General features: G+C 37.6%; 1 protein-coding gene across 8 annotated transcripts in view; it reads left to right on the forward strand.

The window, feature by feature from the left end:
* The window catches only part of DENND5A (DENN domain containing 5A), a 76,392-nt gene that overhangs the window by 31,946 nt on the left and 23,418 nt on the right, over positions 1 to 21,028 (forward strand). For 3 of the 8 annotated variants that reach the window (XR_010383401.1, XM_031460052.2, XM_064492580.1), the window contains 7 exons: positions 1,924 to 1,971; positions 5,115 to 5,302; positions 10,625 to 10,942; positions 12,271 to 12,486; positions 12,991 to 13,225; positions 19,488 to 19,638; positions 20,435 to 20,528. Coding sequence is in view for 7 of the 8 variants with exons in the window: in XM_031460052.2 (XP_031315912.2) it covers positions 1,924 to 1,971; positions 5,115 to 5,302; positions 10,625 to 10,942; positions 12,271 to 12,486; positions 12,991 to 13,225; positions 19,488 to 19,638; positions 20,435 to 20,528 (1,250 nt within the window). In the remaining variant the exon portion in view is untranslated. Of the gene's footprint in view, positions 1 to 1,751; positions 1,813 to 1,923; positions 1,972 to 2,017; positions 2,203 to 5,114; positions 5,303 to 10,624; positions 10,943 to 12,270; positions 12,487 to 12,990; positions 13,226 to 19,487; positions 19,639 to 20,434; positions 20,529 to 21,028 lie in introns of those variants that run through there. The other 5 variants (XM_064492583.1, XM_031460053.2, XM_064492579.1 and 2 more) reach the window with 3 other exon arrangements.

Below are 21,028 nucleotides of genomic sequence, written 5' to 3' on the forward strand. Positions count from 1 at the left end.
TTTTTCCGAAAATTTCCTGGGCATTGCTGAGCATTGCTGAAAAGCCAAGATGGAGTGGATTTTCTTTTGTTGGATGTAGGTTATGCTGTCTGTCATTATAGAATACTGTAGACAATTCAGTTTGGTTTTTTTTGAAGTAGTTATTATTTATGATTCAAAGGACTTAAGTGGATGAAAATCTCCCTGGCCATCAGTACTCAGAGTTGGTGTAGCTCACTGCATGTCCTGCCTTCTGAACAGAAGAGGTCTTATTTAGGGAAAAGGAATGCAGGCCAAATTGTAGGACTCTCAAAGTATAACCCTTTGGATGACTGAACTGGCAGTTTTAAGCAGTGTTTTTTTAAAGATTTGTGTAGGTCATTTTATTTACTACTGGATAATATTTGTTCTTTGGTTCATATAGAGACAGTATTTTTTAATAGCATATTTTTTAGTTGTTTTAAAATTATATAGAGAGCAAAAGTTCTTTATCTGATGTGATTTAGTAAGGTAGTGGACTGGATAATTGAAAAAGTCATTTAAGTCTGGGAATCCTAAACATGATACATATATCCATTAGACATTTTAACTTAAAACATATGACTGTATGGGGGGAGGAGGGTATAGCTCAGTGGTAGAGTGCGGGCTTAGCATGCGTGGGGTCCTGGGTTCAATCCCCTGTACCTCCATTTAAAGGGAAAAAAAACCCCCATATGCCTGTATAATCATCAATCTTTTGTTGAAGGGTCTAGGCATGTCCTTTGATTATGGCTTCACTAATCAGGTGTCTGTATTGTTTTTCTTCCATAAATCACACCTATAATTCATTCACTAAGGTTTCCAGATACTTTTTCAAGTAGAGCAAGAACTTTTAAAGGTTCTTGCAGAAGAACCATAGTAGAGATTACCTGTAGATTTTTTGCAGTTTTCCTTAGTTTTTTGTACTTAATTGATATGCCTAATTGAATTACATTATTTTTTTAATGACTTTGTATTAGTGAGTCTTTTGAAAGCATTTAATTTTGTTTTCAGATAAATAATTCTTTCTTTTGCCCTCATGGCTTACCATTTATTTACATAGTATTTAGTTAAGTTATATCATCCAATAATATGTCCAACTAGTGCAGACAGGTTTAGAAACAAGTACAACTGACTCTTGTTAAGCGTACATTAGTTTTTTATGGCAAACTTAAAGCAAGCTCAAGGCACGCAATCAAAACAATTCCAAAGGGAATAAAATGAAATCTCCTTCCCTCTCTCCTTCCTGTAGTAGCCAGAGAACAAGTTTCTTGTATATCCCTAATGAAACTAATAGTTTTTTAAAACAAATAACATGTGGACAAACAATGCAGAGAGAGTTGAATGTTTTTTCTTCGTGACTTAGAATCCTACCCCTGTGAAGTAATCTCTTGATTTTTTTCATGCCCTCCTCCCAAATATTTTTTATACAATGCACTATTTTTTATGTTGTGTTTCACAATTATAATATTCTTTAAATTATATACATTTCTATATATGTATGGTATATTAAAGTAAGACTTGGAAAAAAGCATTTTAGTCATATGGTAGAAATTTAAAATATTACAAAAGAGGGTATAGTGAAGTGTAAGACTTACCACTGTTTCCTATGTCCTTCCAGACATAGACATGCATATACAGCATATATACTTTCTAAAAACAACACAAATGGGAGCATACTAATCATTGTTTTATACCTTCTTTCATTTATAGTGCACCTTGGAGACCAGGATATATAGATTAGGCTGTTTCCTAAGAACAAAGACTGCATGAGAAACATCCTTGTTCATACAGGTTTCACAGAAGTGCGAGTATGTAAGGACAGTTTGTGATTCAGTTCCTAATGTGCAGGAACTACCCTGTAGTTTGTTTTAGGAGTGGACTTATCTGTGAAGTGATCCCAAGTCTAATGTCTTCTCTGCACAGGGACAAATCATAAGAGTGTGCTGATTCCTCTCTCTTCACCACTCAGAGGTATTTATAATCCTGATGTGCTTTGCATTATCATCTTTTGTTAAAAGTAATTGCTCATTACAACATTACGGGAGCTGTGAGAAAACCAAGACAGTTGCCTGGAGCTGAAGTGTTTCTAGTTGGTTTCAATTGGATGAAATTTTTTGGATGCCGATGACCTTCAGCTGCTTCCTGTTTATTGGTTTCATCCTCTTGGAATGATGAGCACAGAGACAGGCAATGGCAGAGGAGGTACTGATTATATCATTTGTACTGGTGTATAGAAGTGGGTTTTGTGCTGTTGCTTACAGCTCTTGGAGGTCAGCATCCTACAGTAGGTACCACAGATCCCTGAGGCATTGTTTATTAGGCCATCCTTCAAGGTGGGTGGTTGCTTTCTTAAAATAGAAAAATGTAGGGGGAAAGAAATCTACAGCTCAGCTCAGAAAGGTCATAAAATTCCTAATTTCCAGTATCTGTAAAAGCAAACTACATAAATGGAAAGCTGTTTAGCCTTGAAAGAGTAGATTATTACTCATCCCTCAAAATGTTTTGTTTCTAAGAATCTCATGGTTTCAAGCCCATCATGGGGAATTCTTCAGGGATTTCAATCTGAGGCAAATAAAGTTACCCACTCTAGCAGAAATAAGTGGGCTGAGTTGCAGATACTAGATTAGGTACATCCTGAAGATTAGGGAAAAACCAGAACTAGATGTCTGTGCCATTGAAAAAGCTGCTTTTATGGACCAGAGGAAGCCCCATCCTTTATACTCCAGCACGCCCTACTTTACGGTTAGAGAGTAGATACTCCTTTTCACTACAAGAAGTAGTTCAGTGCCCAGGAAACCTCATGACAAAGGCATTTCAGGGACTCCTTTACTCAGAGTGTCTGTTTGCCCACTATGAGACATTCTTGTCTCTGAGCAGACCTGTCAGGAATCCTAGCCACATAAAGGAGTAGTCCCTGCTTTACTGACTTCAGGTAAAGGAAGAAGAGGTTTTTTGGTTTTCACATGGTTGAAAAGTGCTTGCTGCTTCCTGCCTTTTAAAACAAATCCAGAAATGGTGTGTGTCTATACGTGTGCGTACACCAAAAGGGAAGGAGGAATTTATTTAGTGTAATATTTATTCAGAATATGTGTTTAAGGGCCAGTATTGGGACAGAGTTAAGACTGGACCATCAGCTTTAAATGTCACTTGAAAGTTTTTTCCCATGCCTGTACTTTCTTTTGATTCATCTTAATTTTGAATATTAAAGCAAATTCTTATGATGTTTGAGATTATTGGTCTTAGTAGATTATTTAGAGACATTCATATCTAGAAAAAAGATGAAAAAATTAAAAAATTGGGATCTCATCTGGAGAACCATTAGAATTTTTAATAATAATTGTTAGAGCAATTATAGAGCAAGAAGATTTTAACAGAGAGCAGGTAAACAAACAGTTGTACAGGTGCCCCATGGGAATGAGATACCTTAGAAAAAGCTGAAAATAGAATTTGCAGTAGTCTTAATTTGTTAATTAGTTGCTGCTTACTTTTATGTTGGACTAAATACTTTCCCTGGAAGGATATATAGATTATCTAATTTAATCCTTGAAAGAGTGTTTTTTTGTTTTTTGTAATTTGGGAAATATTCTTGTCGCTTCACTGAGGAGAGGATCCTCACCAAATAGTTTTTAGCATGGGAATGACAGTGCTTTGTGTGGGCACAATGAAAAATGAGATCGACTCTCTCCTTGAACTCTTATCAGTCTGTCCCTTATCTTTAGTGAATATGAAAAGCCTGTACTCTTTTGTCCTTCTGCTAATCAGTTGTATTTTTTAAAAAATTATTATTGGTGATCAGTTTTATCTACTGTTTACATCACTTATCTATCAAATGACTTAGTTTTCCCCAAAGAAGCATGAGGCACTGTCCTCTAGTGTACTCAGTGTTTGAGATGATGAAGTTTTAGTCATTAATTTTTATTTATTTGCATTATTAGTTTAAAAAAAGCAGAGCTATTTCCAGGTCATGCTTAGCCAGGAGCAAGGTGGTAAGTGGCTCCAAAGTTTTATTGGTGAGCAAATGTAGGATGCTTTGCTAAAACCTCTACCAAGTTGATACATAATCAGCTTCTGCTCACTTTCTACTCATTCTTCATTTTCTGGAAAGCTTTTTGTTACTTTTAACTACTTTATGAACCAAGCTGTGATTTGTAAATGGTGGCCTGGGTTTTTAGTACATAAAACCATTTAAACCCTATGAAAACTCATTTGAAAACCAGCCATTCTAGGAAGATATTGCTCATATGATTTTAAAATTTATGTTCCTGTTCTGTCCTTAAGTGCCTGAAACCATCATACCTTTTGTGAATAGTAATTTTTAAAATTTCAGTTTTAATCAGTCCATTTTATTGGCTTTACCAGTGTTTTTCTTTTATTCACTTGAAAAATAAAACACGTCTAGAAATTGCATTCTGAAGAAAAGCCAAACTTTGAGCACGAGACTTCCCTTCTAAGCTATAATCTCTGACCTAGAATAAGAGTTTTGAATAACGAAAGTCAATCTTCTGAGTCAAATTTAGGGAAGCTTTTTGTCAAAGTGTTAAAATGACACTTTCATGCTATTCCCACTCAGGAAAGTTTGCCAGGTGGAGGGCAGACTTGCTAGTGTGGAAAACCAGCTTCTGCATGCTCAGTGGTTCTTTGGGCTTGATCTTAAAGGCAAAGTTCACATCAGCCCCTTATAGAACATAGATGTATGTGTGGTAAATGAGGTATTTTGGCATTCATGCTGAACAGAGGCCCAGGCCACTGTTCCTTTTCTTTTTGTTCCAGTTCCCTGCCCCACCCCCCTTCTACTTAAGAGAATCTACTTAACATTCTGGTTGAGTATTTGGAGCAAAGTGTTATATAATGATTTCCATTATACTTCCATATTAAATTTTATTACTAGCAGGGACCTGTTTGGGGGGTATATTTCAACTTGTGGTCCACTGAGGTCTCTGGTTTATCTCTCTGATACCCCCAAGGGAATCATACTGTGAGCATATCCTTACTGAAGTTTATCCTGATCCTTTCTAAATGTGAAATTATATTGAAGGTTTTAACTTACTATTTGGGAAGCAAGTGCCTCGTTTTTGACTGGTTTGTATGTGTGTTTTGTTTTGTTTTTGACCTAGATTACCAGAGACTGATGACTGTGGCGGAGACAATTACAGCTCTCATGTTTCCTTTCCAGTGGCAGCATGTCTATGTTCCTATTCTCCCGGCTTCTCTCCTACATTTCTTAGATGCTCCTGTGCCGTACCTGATGGGCTTGCATTCCAATGGCCTGGATGACCGGTCAAAGCTGGAGCTGCCTCAAGAGGTGAGAGAAATGTAGAGCTTGGGTGCTAGTGCTTCTGGGTCTGATACAGGATTTGGGAGAGAAGGGCTTTGCGATGAGCCCATCATTCTAGAAACACTTGCTTCCTTTATCATCTGACATGCATTTATTGTAATTTCTGTGCTTATACTATTGTGAATTGCTTTTTTCATACTCATTTTTTCAAACACCATATTTTACATATTTTTAAGACATTTATTAGAAAAATCTTTTTTTATGTAAAACTTTAAACTTACACAGAAGAGTAGTATAATGAATCTCTGTTTTCAGTACTTAGCTTCAACAGTTATCATACATTTAAATTGTATTTTACTTCTATACTTTTCACCCCATTGTTTAAGGAAATTCGACATACTATAATTTCATAACTTCCTTAGTAGTCAGACATGTGTTAATAAATCAGTGGTTTTCTTTTATAGGCCACTGTTGCTGTGTAAAAGTTGCCCTGATTATAGCGATTCTTGTGATACTGAGCTAGCTTTGAAAACTTTCCTTGTTCAAGATAAGGAAGGCCCTGAGAGAATGTGTTTCCTCTCTTTCTCTGAGAGATGGCCTGCTCCTCTTCCCTATTGTTTCAAATACTAAAATAATTGATTAAAATTATATGTTTATTTATTTCCTACTTCATTCTAAAATAGCCTTAAAGCATCATTAGAAATAAGATTGTTCTATTTCTTATTTTTCTAAAATGTCCGGTAGAACTGGCCTACCTCTTTTGGTCATTTTATGGCTGATATGAAACTAGCTGGGGGAAGGGCTTTCCTGCTCTGAATTTCATAGTCAATAGAAAGGCCTGGGAAGAAGACTTTGGATTATGCATACACTAGTACCAACATAACTCTGTCTTATCCCTCCAGCAACATTTTTTTGGTGGGGAGGATTTTTGTGTATAACTGAGGAATATGAGTAAGAGGACCTCCAAAGAAGAGACCGTTCTCATGGAATTGGATCTGAGCAGTACTCATGTTGTTGGGCATGTCTGGGCAGCCACCTGATGAACATGCCTGATCATTGGATCATACCTGTAATACTTAAATTATAGCCAGATACATCTCTTTTTCTCTCTCCTGTGGTTTTAGCTTCAGAACATCTTCCTTGTGGCTTCTTCCATTTCTACCTCCTTTGCTCCTGATTCTATTGAACTTTGTGCCCTTTAGGGTGGGAAAAGGTTAAGAAAGAAAAGATGTAAATGATGTCAACCAAAAAAAGAAAATACAGGAGGCTGCTAAAAGAGTTTATTTGGGGACTTAAGAATTGCACTTGGGGAGACACAGAGTCAGGTAACCCTGAAAGAGTGTTCTGAAGAAGAAAAAGAGTCAGGGTCTTATAAAGACAAAAAGTCACAAAGTCATTAAAAGTTGCCTGGTGAGACTTGTGACTGACTCTGACATGAGTCAAAATATTTGTTCTTAAGGAATTACAAGTTATTTTAGGGTAGGGGTCCTATAAGTATATAGACTGTCACAAATTATTTTAGGATAAAGGTCTGATAAGTATCTCGAGTTCTGGCAGGTGCTGGATGACTTCATCAGGTCAAAAGGTCAGATCGCATCCGGGCTGAATGTGCATACATCACACTCCTTAATGGCCTCCTGGTTCCATTTTAGAGATGCTCTCTTAGCAATACTAACTCCATTTTGACTTTCCTTTCACAGTTATGGAGAAAACCATCCAGCTGGGGCATTGGGTTTTTATGTGTATTTGTCTACTGATAAATATGTATAAAGAGTAGATATCAAAGATTGGAGAGTGGGGAGCTTTTTGTTGTTTGCTTTAAACAGAGCATATTTAATATTGACACCTCTTCCTGGTAAACCTAATTATAATTTTGTAAAAGTCATGGTAGGAGTAATAAAAATGGTTGAAGGTAGAAGGCTAAAAAGGCATGCATAATCTGATAAATAGGTCACTAGGCAAGAAGCCAGATTTATGTTTTATTTTTATCTTTGGCATCAGCTTGCTGTATACTTGGGGCAGGTTCTGCTCCCTGTAAGATCTCTCAGCAGTATTCTTTGTGTGCTTCCTGTATGTGGGTGTGTGAAGAGTCTTAACTGAGAGACCAGCAGTCTTCTTAATGGGACAAGATGAGAAACCCAAAAGTTCACTCTGTTCTGGGGTATTGGAGCCTCTGCTTTTGCAGTATTCCCCACTACTGCTGCATCTTTTGTACACTGTCTTTCCTTGTGGTCTACTTGAGAAGGAATGGTGACAGTGGGATTGTAGAATACCTTTGTGTACTTCATAAGCAGTTAAAGGATTTCAGAGCCCCACTTTATCCAGTCTGTCCCTTTGTAAGTCGCATATTTGTGGGGACAGTTACATAGCTGGATATTTTCTACCTTGATTTTTAGCAGATAACCTCTGGGATATGAGTCTGTGTAGTCTGCTCCATGAAACAGTTTAGGCTGGTGAGAAAAGACTGGCTTTCTCAAGGGGTGAAGCACCATTGAAAGGTACACATAATGAATGGAGAATGATAATATCTCTGAAAGACAACTTCGGGATGTCTCAGAAATGATATGTTAATAGTACAAATTTTTAAGAGTGCACAAAAGTATTAAGTAAAAATTCCTCAAATTTAACCACCCAGGGATAACTACTTTGAACATTTTGATGGACATCTTGTGGTATCTTTACACTGTTAGAAGGAAGCTTTGAGGCTGGGAAATTCACTTGGGCCTATAGAAGTGGGCATCATCAGGGTAGTGGGGTGGGGCACACTTGATTTATAAAAGGGACTTTCTCCAGAGGCATGGAGAGTGTACAATTCCCTAACCCCCTAAATCAGAATTGATGAATTGCTGCCCCATTTTGGGCATCAGAAGTCTGTGAAAAGCCCTTTGTTTCTTTTCACACCAACACATGAGCTCAGCTGGCCCTGAGCAAGTGAGAGTGCTGCGCTGCCTTTGTGAGGCAGCCTTTGTCCTGTGCTTCTCTTTGGGGTTTCATTGTCTGAACACAGGAAGGAGGCAGTTCGTCCGCAGCTATGTCAGGGGAAGAGGGTGTTACTTCTTTCTATCTTGGGCCCTTCTTTCTTTCCTACTTTTTTCCCCTCCTTTCTCAGGATATTTTTTCAGTAGCTTTTCCCCAGTAATCTGTTGAGCTCCCCTTCAGTGAGTAACTTGGAGATAGACTAGCAGGTGAGGCTGGCAGTGATTTGATGTTAAGAACTCAGGGCTTCAGCAGGAAGAGATTTGGGAAACTTTTTGTGGTTTTGGATATCCATGTTATCACTACCCCAGAGCAGCTAAGTCTTCACATGGCCTCTTCCAACAAAGCAAGAGGTTAACTGAGGAAAACTTATCACTTGGGTTCAGTGCCTCTTCCAGGCTGCTTCTTGTCCCCCAAGCTGTTTCAAAAGTTGGCCTCTTTTCAGATGAGGAAAGGGGAGAGCAAGGAGTTTGAGGTAGATTTGAAAGTTTCTTCTGTTTGCCAGAGCCCTCTGTGTACTGGGTGGAAAGAGTGTGAGGCTGTTGTATGAGCCAATTAATTGCATGGCCTCCTTTTAAACTTTGCTTTTTTATCTCTGCCTGCTTCAGCCCAGCTCTGCAAAGAATGGCTAGTAGTGTTGTCTCAGAGACTCTGTCTTAATCTCTGAAGTGTACCTGAGCTGCTTTTTCTCCTCTAGCTATCTCTGACCAGGAGTATCTACAATATGTGGACACAGCATTTGGAGTTTATAAAATTCTTTACAGACATTCTGTGTTTAGCTAATAGTGGGGGAAAAGCCAACCAAACATTGTTGAGTGCATGTAGTTATATTTGGCTACCTCTGTGTTTCCTATTGGACAAACTGCTTTTTTTCCTCTAAAGAGAGGAGAACCAAGAGGGTATTTTCTTGGCTATTGTTTTCTTTTATTCTGATGAAGCAGTTCATCAGATACTCCATTTAAAAAAAAATAAAAATCTTGGGGGAGGGTATAGCTCAGTGGTAGAGTGTGTGCTTAGCACACACAAGGTCCTGGGTTAAATCCCCAGTACCTCCATTTAAAATAAATAAATAAATAAACCTAATCCCCCCCCCCCCACTGGAAAAAAAAAACTTAAAAAAAAATCTTTCTGGGATTTAAGAAAAATTTACATTAAATTTACAAGTAAATAGGGGGATTTTTAGCAGCTTTTCATTACGGAATTTTCCTATCCAATAATATTGTGTATATATATAGATATACTCATTTATTTAAGTTTTATATTCCACAGTGATAATAACAATGTTAGTTGACAGTTGTTATATACTAATGAACCTGACGCTGTCCTAAATCCTTGACATAAATTGTCTCATAATCTTCAAAACAAACCTATGACATAGGTTAATATTATTATCCTTGTTACAACAAACACTGAAGCAGTTAATAAGGCAGTGGAGGAAGTGAAGGAAGTGACAGTTGTCTTAGGTAGAACTAGTTCATGGTTATAAGATAAACAAAAATAAAAGGCTTTTCTGATTTATAGCTGCACTGCAAGAAAATTCCAACAGGAATGAGAACTATAAAATATTTATGTTAAATTGAACAAGGAATGTGTAAGATCTCTATGGAGAAGAGTGAATGGTTAAGAGCTTGAGGGTATGACTGAAGTCAGGCTAGCTGAGTTCACATCCCTGCTCTACTGCTTACTAGCTATTTATTAGCTGTGTAACTTTGGACAAATTATTTAACCTCTCTGTGTCAGTTTTATTTGTAAAATAAGGATAGATATTGCTAGGTTGTTCTTTGTTAATCCAGCTTACCTATTTCTTCAGTAGTGTATGAAAGTACTGTCTCTCTACATCCTCTCAGAAGCAATCTTAAAGCCAGAAGGAAGCATAAAAATCAAGACCAGCCACCAAATCTTAGAAGTTAGAACTGAGGCTCAGACAGGGATAACAGTGTACTCAGGATCGCATTGGAAGTTAGGGACAGAGTCAGGTCTGGAACCCAGACACACTCCTAGTATTCTTTTTACTACTGTAAGAATTCAGCAAATATTTTATGAACATTTACTATATGTGAGAAATTTTGTGCTAGGTGCTAAACATCTATGTCATTATTTTATCTTTATCACTTTCTAAGGTGTTACCTCTTTATCTCCATTTTATAGCTAAGGGAACAGAATTAAGTAACTTTCCCAAGATCCCATAACTAGAAAGCATCAGGGGAAGATGGAACCCAGGTCTACCTCCTTCCCACCTCTTTTCTTTGTACCATGCCTCATTTTGCCCATTGCAGATGGTTGCTCTTTCCTCTCTTGTTCATTATTCCCTGTAAAGCCTCTTCCTTATTACTCTGGAGTTGTTCATATTCCTCATCCTGTTTTGACTGCCAGGCTAACCTCTGCTTTGTGGACATTGACAACCACTTCATTGAGCTGCCAGAGGACTTGCCTCAGTTTCCCAACAAATTGGAGTTTGTCCAGGAAGTCTCTGAGATTCTCATGGCATTTGGCATTCCCCCTGAAGGGAACCTTCATTGCAGCGAGAGTGCCTCTAAGCTGAAGAGGCTCCGGGCCTCTGAGCTTGTTTCCGACAAGAGGAATGGGAACATCGCAGGCTCCCCTTTGCATTCCTATGAGCTCCTCAAGGAGAATGAAACAATTGCCCGCCTGCAAGCCTTGGTCAAGAGGACTGGGGTGAGCCTGGAGAAGGTAAGATGCTGTATACGGGCCGGTGCTAAGGTGATGTCCTGGTGGAATAAAGTGTGGCGTGAGAAAGCACTCATTTCAGGGAAAGGCATGTTTGTGAGTAGCAGAAGAATGCTCTGTGTGGAAGACTGGATTTAGCTCTGGCAGACATTATCCTAGTATAAATGCTACTTGAATTCAAATCTCGGTAGCTTCTCACTTGGGCATCAAGGAGAAACTGCTGTCATTCTCTGTATACACTACAACATAGAGATTTGGAGGGATGATGGTGGCAGTCTTTGTGTTCAGACCTCTTTCAGATCCATCGCCCTGTGAATTTCATAGCAACCTAAAGCACACAGAGCAGGAATTGTTGATTCTTGTTTTTATAGCTCAAGAAACTGAGGCTTAGAAAGCCTGAGTGTTTCACCTAAAATTAAATGCTTCTGCGTGGCTGAACTGAGGCTGGAACCTGGTCTTCTTGAATTCTAGTCCTCTGTTCTTCCCAGGGATGTACTTAGCTTTCCATTTCCTGACTTTGATGCGACTGTCCACTTTCTATAGTTGTTTACCCATCTTTTCACCCTCCCATTCTCACTGTTAAATTAGTTTCTTAAATTACGTATAAACAATGGGGTTATGTAATCATTTTTGTTGGGCTGTTTTTTGAGTTTTTCCATTTTCCTGGTTTATTTAATTAGTAGAGCAGATATTAGAAAAATCATGGCCAGTTAAAGAAGAGCAGAGAAATATTTAGAGAGATTAAAAAGGTTAAAAAAGACCAGTAAGGAAAAATTTTTAGGGAGAAAGATAGGGAAAATGATGTGGGGGAGAAAAAGATAAAGGGAGAGCCAGAGTCTGACCTTGTTGCTTTGCATAATTTTCTCATGGACTTCCCAGATTCCCTCCTTCCCCTTCCCCTTGAGATAACTAGTACTTTTTCTCTATTGCTTAATCTCTCTCTGCCCGTAATGAGTTTATCTCCACTTACATTAAGTTCCTGGGTACCTGCAAGAGGAATGCCCTAACCTATCTCTTCTCTGTGTTAGAATCCCCCTTTTTTTCCCCAGTGCTTCTTTTTTCTCTTTTTAAAAATTAATTAATGAATTTAAATTGAAGTATAGTAAGTTTACAATGTTGTGTCAGTTTCTGGTGTACAGCATAATAGTTCAGTCATACATATACATATATAGAATTCTTTTTTTTCTCCCCCTTTTTTTCCCCCTCTTTTGTTTATTTTCTCCATTTGCTGCAAAGTAAGTGACCGTTGTGGGAAAAAAGGATGAGCTGCATTTCTTTGGGATAAAAGGAAAAGCTTGTATGTTCTCAACTGTTGTTTCTTTTTTTTGTAGCTGGAAGTACGTGACGACCCCAGCAGCAATAAGGATCTCAAAGTTCAGTGTGATGAAGAAGAACTCAGGATTTACCAGCTAAACATTCAGATCCGGGAGGTTTTTGCAAATCGTTTTACTCAGATGTTTGCAGATTATGAGGTGTTTGTCATTCAGCCCAGCCAGGATAAGGAGTCTTGGTTTACCAACAGGGAGCAGATGCAAAACTTTGATAAAGTGAGTATAATCCTGCTGGGGAGGTGGTTTAATGAGAACATACCAGACCCTCTTAAAGATATGACTGAAGATGAGTTTTTCTTTCAGTTATGTGCTAGAAACAAGTTCATGGTCCTCTGATGTTGATAAACAATATAAGGTCTGAGTGCTTTAGAGCAGAGTGCTGATTATTGCTGTCAGGTGATTTACCTTTGGTCAAAGAGCTCTCTTAGGCAAAGGTGCATGTGCAGGTTGAACATCAGGATTATGGAAACATTGGTTGCCACAGTAGGTTACCTGAGTAAGTATGGGCCAATGTGTCAGAGTTTCAGGATATCTGAAATTGTATGACTTAAAAAAATGATGAAGAGATTTTGCTGTTTGCTTTTCATAAAGACCTAGAAAGCTTCAGAGAAGAATTGACCTACTGAATCCCTTGGATATGTAGCCTTGGCTGTTTAAGGCTGACATGCCCTTTTCCATTTTCCCTGTCGATGACTGTCTGTTTCCTTTTGGTCCCACCAGGCGTCTTTTCTGTCAGATCAGCCTGAGCCCTACTTGCCTTTCCTCTCAAGATTCCTGGAGACCCAGATGTTTGCTTCTTTCATTGACAACAAAATCATGTGTCATGACGATGACGATAAAGATCCTGTGCTCCGGGTGTTTGATTCTCGAGTAGACAAGATCAGGCTGTTGAATGTTCGGACACCTACTCTGCGCACATCCATGTACCAGAAGTGTACCACTGTGGATGAAGCAAGTGAGGCCTCCTTGTTGCTGCATTTTCTAGCCTCTTGGATTGTGTCATTGTTCCTAAACATGCCAGCTTCTTTCCCTGTTTCTGCTTTTGCATAAGTTGTTCCCATTGCCTGAAATGCTTTCCCATCTTTTTTGCCTGGCACACTTCTTCTCATCCTTTTAAGGCTGTGTCAGTTAGGAACGGGTCCTGCTGTAAGTACAAGAGAATCTAATCAACAGTGCGTTAGACAAATGGGAGTTCTTTTTCTTAAATTGTCAAGAAGTGCAGAATTGGTGGTTGCACAGCTGCTCAACAATGTAGTCAGGAACTGAGATTCTATCTTTTCACTCAGCTATCCTTAGCATGTTGACTTTTGTATTCATACTTGTTGCCTCATTGCAACAAGAGACCTTTTTTGTTCACGTTCAGGGCAAAGGGGAAAGTTGATGCCAGCTGTATTTTCCCTCATATCAGAAAGCAAAAGCTTTCTCAGAAATTCCCAACAACTTCTATTGTTTCATAGTCCAGAACCATGTTATGTGACCACTCTTAAGTGCAAGAGAGGCTGTGAAAGTGAGTACTGTAATGTTACCCTGTACAGTATCAGGATTCTGTTAGCAAGAAAGAAGGGGCAAATGAGTTATGGGTAAGCTGTTGACAAAAATCCAGCTGATGTGTCTCCTCTGTGAAGCCTTCTCTGATGCTCTCAGGCTGAGGCGATTCCTCTGCTGAGCTCCTGTGGTACTTTGTTCTTGCCTCCCCTTTATAATCTCTGTTCTTTTGAGCTGCCATTATCAGGGAGCAGTTTAAGAGCAGATACTGTATTTATTCATTGTCTTACCCCCGATCCTCTAGCATTGTGCCCAGCACATATAGATGTTAAAAGCCGTTTGCAGCTTGCTTGATGGAATACACCTTTTTGTTCACAGAGGCCTCATCTAGATCAGTTTAGCTAGAGAATAGTCTCAGCTTGAGGTGTCAGATTAAGTAGTGTGTTCACTTCCTTGTGGGATATTCCGTGTCCTTGTTATATAGCCTTTTTGTATATTTTGTTCATTCATTTACCAAATATAAATACCCACTACATGCCCAACATATGGTAAATGTTCACCAAATATTTACTGAATGAATGAATGAAAGTGCCAGGCATTTTTTAGGTTTTGAAGATACAAATGGTGACAGTTTTGAATAAAGTCCTGGCTTCATCAGCCTAACATTTGATAGCCTTCTGACTTTATTTCTCAGTTCTTGCTCCAGGCCTTTCATCAAGGTGATGGTCCTCTTGGATAAGACTCGAGGACATGTTGCCCATGCAAGTGGAGTACTGTAACACAGTCATCCTTGCCTCCTGGAACACATCAAGTTTCAGATTCCTGAACCCTGCCTAAGGCTTTGGTCCTGGGAAGCTTGATGGAGATTTTTACAAGATTGTGAGTTTAGAGAAATATCTCCTAAACCATTAATTTAAATCAGGACTTCCCAATCTTTTCATGTTGTGTTACACTTAAAAATGACAGTATTTATGTACAGCTTGTGGGAACAAAGTGAGGAGTCTGCTTAAAGCTGGAGGCTATAAAGTGAGAGGCTCTTGCCACTTGAGTCCTTGCCCTTCTGCTCATAGGGTTGAGGCAGTCAGTTCTCAGCCCATCTGTAATCCATTCGTCGAACACCAAATACTGATTTGAATTACTCTGGTCTCATTTGTGGCCAGGACATAAGTTTCTGTGGTCCTGTTAGAATGTGGGCTGTGGGATATGGAAGGAGGGTTAACTAACCCTCATTTCTATAACTCATATCAGAAAAACAGGTATCACAGAGACCCTTCAGACAGCTACATCGCTCTGCTCCCAGAATCACGGGAATATCTTTGCCATTGGTATATCCCTGAGGTATGCCCCTGAAATATGCACTCCAAATATGCTAGGCCAGAGTTCTTGCCACTGGCCTCAGATTTCTAGCCTGGAGGAGGAGTAGTTCAACTCCCTCACCCCATTCCGCGTGGACATCTCAGCTTCTTGAATCAGTCTGATTGAAAAATGGTAAAAACATAACTAAAGGGACCTTTTTGGAGATCCTTTAAGATGTTACATTTAGAAGGCTTCTTGGTGGCCATTAACTCCACTCACTCACTTTACAGGTAAAAATTTTCCTTTGTCTCACCATTGTTCTGGAGGACCTAGAATAGTGCCTTGCACTTTTGAGAGACTTAATAAGTTCTATTGAATGAAAATAAGGGTGGGAGGAAGTAGGTTAGGCCCAGAGAGAGAACACGACTTGACCTAGGGTACTCAGCAAGGCCCAAGGATGAGATACTTTTACATGTATCTAGAAAATACCAGGAGAATTACCAGCCTTTTTTTGTTCTGACTCTAAAATTTTTGAGATATAATTGACATACAGTAAACTGCACATATTTAAAGTTTTGTTATAAGTACACACTCACATCAGGAACATACCCGTCACCCTCAAAGGTTTTCTCATGCCCTTTTGTTATTTATTTATTTAAATACATTTTTATTTAAGTATAATGTTATGAACATTTATGAAGTACAATGTTGTGTCAATTTCTGGTATATAGCACAATGCTTCGGTCATATAGGAACACATATATTCGTTTTTCATATTCTCTTTCACCATAAATTACTACAAGATATTGAATATAGTTCCCTGTGCTATACAGTATAGACTTGTTTACCTATTTTTTATATATTAGGTAGTATCTCATGCCCTTTTGTAATACCTCCATCCCGTCCCCTCTCCCCTGTCACCCTCAGTCTCCAGGCAACCACTGATATGATTTCTGTTATTATAGAGTTTGAATTTTCTAGATTTTTATATAAATGCCATCATATAGTATTTATTTTTTATTTTAGTCTGTTCTTTTACTCAGCATAATTATATTGAGATTCATTCATGTTCCTTTTGTTGTTGAGTAGTATTCCATGGTATGGTTATCACCACAGTTTGTCTGTTTACCTGTTGGTGGGCATTTGAGCTGTGAACCTTTGTGTATAAGTTTTTGTATAGACATATGTTTTCTTTTCCCTTGGATAAATACCTAGGAGTAGAGTGACTGCATCATTTGATTTTTATATGTTGACTTTTTAAAGAAATTGCCAAATTATCTTTCAAAGTAGTTGTGTATTTTACATTCCCACTAGCAGTGTATGAGAGTTATAATTCTTCTACATTTTGTCAACATTTGGTGTGCTCAGTCTTTTCAATTTTAGCCACCTAATAGGTGTGTAGTAGTATCTCATGGTGGTTTTGAGTTGCATATTCCTAATGACTAATAATGTTGCGCATTTTTTCTTTTGCTTATTTGCCATTCATACATCGTCTGTGGTGAAGTGCCTATGTAAATCTTTTGCCCATTTTTAATTGTGTTGTTTTCTTGTTATTGAGTTTTAAATGTTCTTTATATGTTCTGGATACAGGTTCTCTGTTAGATATATGATTTGCAGATACTTCCCCCGTTCTGTAGCTTGTCTTTTTGCTCTCTTAATTGCATCTTTCAAAGAACAGTTCTTAATTTTGGTGAAACCTACTTTATCAGTTTTTTTTTTTAAACAGATTTTGCTTTTGGTAATGTATCTAAGAAATTTTTCCTAACCAAGGTCACATAGATTTTTTTTTTCGTATATATCCTTCTAGGAGATTTTTAGTTTTAGGCTTTAAATTTAGGTCTATGATCCATTTCAAGCTGATTTTGGTAAGTATTGTAAGCTAAGAGTCCAGGTTTATTTTTTACATATGGATATCCAGTCGTTCCAGAATCATATGTTGAAAATACTGTCCTGTCTCTGATGAATTGTCTTTTCACCTTTGTCAGAATATTAGTGATCTAAATATGTATGAATTTACTTCTGGATTCTTTGTTCTGTTTCATTGATTTGTTCGTCTACATTTACACCAATACTACACTGTTGTGATTACTGTAGCTTTATTTTAAATCTTGAAGTCAGATAGTGTTAGTTCTTCACCTTTGTTCTTGTTTTCAAGGTTGTTTTGGCTATTGTAGGTTCTTTGTATTTCATACATGTGTAGAATCAGCTGCCAATCTACAAATAACCTGAAAATTTCAATTGGGTTAGATTGTCTTGAATCTATAGATCAATTGAGGGAGATTTGATATTTTAACATTATTGAGTTTTCTGGTACATGAATATGGCGTATCTCTCCATTTAATTAGGTCTTTAATTTCTCTTAGTAGTTGTGTAGTTTTCAGTGAACAGGTTTTGCTTATCTTTTGTCAGATTTATCCCTGTTTCATGTTCAGTGCTATTATAAAAGGTATTTTTAAATTTCAGTTTCTATTGTTCATTGCTAACGTATAGAAATATGAGTTTTGTATATTGATCTGTCCTGTACCCATACTAAACTTCTAGTAGTTTTTTGTATATTCCTTCAGATTTTTTACATAGACAATCACATTGCCTGCAAATAACGATAGTTTTACTTTTTCCTTTCTAATCTTGGTGTCTTTTATTTCTTTTTCTTCCCTAATTGCACTGACTAGAACCTATAGTACAGCGTCAGATAGAAGTGGTGAGAGTAGCCATGCTTGTCTTATATCTGATTTTAGAGGGAAAGCATTCACCATTAAGTATGTGTTATCACCATGATTTTTCAAGGATACCTTTTATCAGTTGAGAATGTTGGTCTCTGTTAGTAGTTTGCTGAGGTTTTTTTATTTTATTTTATTTTTTTATCTGAAGTGATTATTTTGTTTTGCCAAATGCTTTTTTGCATCTATTGAGGTAATTACATGGTTTTTGGTTTTAGTTTGTTAGTATGGTATATTACATTAATTGATTTTTGAATGTATAAACCAGTTTTACATTCCTGAGATAAACTCTATTTGGACATGATGTATTTTATTATCTTTTTGTTTATTATTGGATTCATGTTACTAAAATTTTGTTTGGAATTTTTGCATCTATGTTCATGAGGGCTTTGGTTCATAATTTTCTTGTAATAAATTGGTCTGATTTGGTATCATAATAATGCTGGCCTCGTAGAATAAGTCGGGAAATACTCTCTTCAGTTTCCTGGGAGAGCTTGTATAAGTGGTATTATTTCTTCTTTAAAGGCTTAGCAGAATTCATCAGTGAAGCCTTCTGGGCCTAGAGTTTGCTCTGTGGGAAGGTTTTAGACTACAGATTCAATTTAAAAGATTGATATAGGGCTATTCAGGTTTTCTCTTTTCTTGAGTGAGTGCTGATAGTTTGTGTCTTTTGTTGATTGTTAAATTTGTTGGCATTAAATTATTTGTAATATTCCCTTATTAATATCTGTAGAATCTGTAGCACCATTACCTCTCTCATTCGTGTGTTGGTATTTGTGTCTTTTTAAAATCCTGATTGATCTGACCAGAAGTTTATCTCTCTCCCTCCCTCCGTTGTCTTAATTTCATGTGTACAGCAGAGTGATTCAGTTATGCATATATATGTCTATTCTTTTTTTAGATCCTTATCCATTGTAGGTTATTACAAGATATTGAGTATAGTTCCCTGTGCTATACAATAGGTTGGTTGTTGATTATCTATTTTATATATATTGTGTTATGTATATGTTAATCCCAAACTCGTAATTTATCCCTTGCCACCTTTCGCCTTTGGTAACTATAAGATTGTGTCCTATATCTGTGAGTCTATTTTGTAAATAAGTTCATTTGTATAATTTTTTTAGATTCCACATTTAAGTGATATCACATGGTATTTATCGTTCTCTGTCTGACTTACTTCACTTAGTATGATAATCTCTAGGTCCATCCATGTTGCTCCAAATAGAAGTTAATCATTTTTACTGATCTTTTGAAAGAACTATTTTTTGGATTTATTAATTTTCTCTGTTTGAGTTCATTGATTTCACTCTGGCCTTTATTATTTCCTTTCTTGTACTTCATTGAGATTTAATATGCTCTTCTTTTTCTGGCTTCTTAAGGTGGAAGCCAAGGTTATTAGTTTCAGACCTTTCTTCTTTCTAAGATAAGCTGTAAATCTTTCAAGTACTGTTTTAATGACATTCCCCATATTTTGATATTTTGTGTTTTCATTTTTATTCAGTTCAAAATTCTTTCTTATTTCCCTTTTGATTTCTTTTTTGACCCCTGGGTTATTTAGAAGTGTGTTATTTAGTTTTAAGATATTATTATTGATTATTGTGGTCACAGGATATACTTTGTATGCTTCAAATTATTTTAAATTTATTGAGACTTATTTTAGGGCCCAGAACATGATAAGTTTTTTAAATGTTGGGCTTTTTTTTCATTCTCATTTAGAGAAAGCAATTGAGCTGCGACTGGCAAAAATTGACCATACTGCAGTTCACCCCCATTTACTTGACATGAAGATTGGACAAGGGAAGTATGAACCGGGCTTCTTCCCTAAGCTGCAGTCTGATGTGCTTTCCACTGGGCCAGCCAGCAACAAGTGAGTCAGTCCCTGGATTCCCTGATCCAGCTCCCTAGCCACAGTGGGGAGGGTCATACAGTATCTGGACCTAGGCTAGTATCTCCATTAAGACCTTAACTTTCGTAAAGCAGATATGGAGAAGACATAAACTTTCCAGGTTGTTCACTTGTTTGAACAAGTAAACAGGTTGACAGAGTGTCATCAGCTTCTGTCTCCACTGTGCAAAATGTGTCAGGACCTGTAAAAGGCTGGACTGCAGATGAGTTGAAATCATCTCACAGCTGAATCCATACAACTCTTAGCTAGCACTGTATCTTCAGTAAGTGGTGGTTGGAGTAATTGAAGTCTGAACTGAAAGTAGATAACTTAACAAGATTACTTTTCTTAGTTACTTTTGGAGATGAGTGCATCAAAGCCCAGGCAGAGTTGAGTGAGTATAGTTTTGGATCTGCAAGTGAAGTTTTTGTAGATGTTTTGAGATATATATATATATATCTCTCAAATATATATATATATATTTATGTATATGTATCTCAAATACATATGTATATTTATATATAGATATATCTCTTCTGATATATATAGATATAGATATATATGGAAATGTATATATTAGTTCCCTAGAGAATTATTTCTTTCTTGCCCAGTCACTGATCTTTAAGCCTCTCTTCCTCAAGATTTCTGAGCTATCTCAGGTGATTTCTTGGTAGTTTCCCATGCCCAGCATTGATTCCTAGATGTTTAACTTGTCTCCTGTCAGTAGATCTTACTTTCTTAGCAGGGTATTCTTAATTATCTGCTTTGATTTTGTCAGGTGGACAAAAAGGAATGCCCCTGCCCAGTGGAGGCGGAAAGACCGGCAGAAGCAGCATACAGAACACCTGCGTTTAGACAATGACCAGAGAGAGGTAAGACACCTTAAGAATGACAAGGAATGACTTTGTTATCATGCTACACCCTCCTTCCCTTTCCCATTTCCTTGGCCTCTGGTCTGATTCAAATGTCGTCCCCAGAAAGAGGGGGTAATAATAGGATCAGTTAGTGTGATACCTGATACTGGCCCAGGTCGTGACAAATCCAGGATGTACAGTGTTTCATAAGTGGTATCAGGCCACTAACCTTATACATCCTCTCCCTGAGCCAGATTTGCACCCCTGTTCAGAAATGATGTCAGTGCTTAGAAAAGAGCCTTTTACTCTCCTTTAAGTAGTCAGTCATGCATGGTACTCATTTCCTCCAGCGGGGTTGGGGTGTGAGACGGGTGACAGGAATCTCAGAATACAAGAGTCTGAAACTTGGGAGAAATCCTTTAAAAATTTTTGTAACTTCTTTTGTGTGTGTGGTATGGTAGTAAAAAAGTTAATTCTATTAGAGTGAGAAGGCAGAAAAGCTGACCTTGGGTTAATGC

This window comes from Camelus dromedarius, chromosome 12 (genome assembly GCF_036321535.1).
Source record: "Camelus dromedarius isolate mCamDro1 chromosome 12, mCamDro1.pat, whole genome shotgun sequence".
Taxonomy (NCBI): domain Eukaryota; kingdom Metazoa; phylum Chordata; class Mammalia; order Artiodactyla; family Camelidae; genus Camelus; species Camelus dromedarius.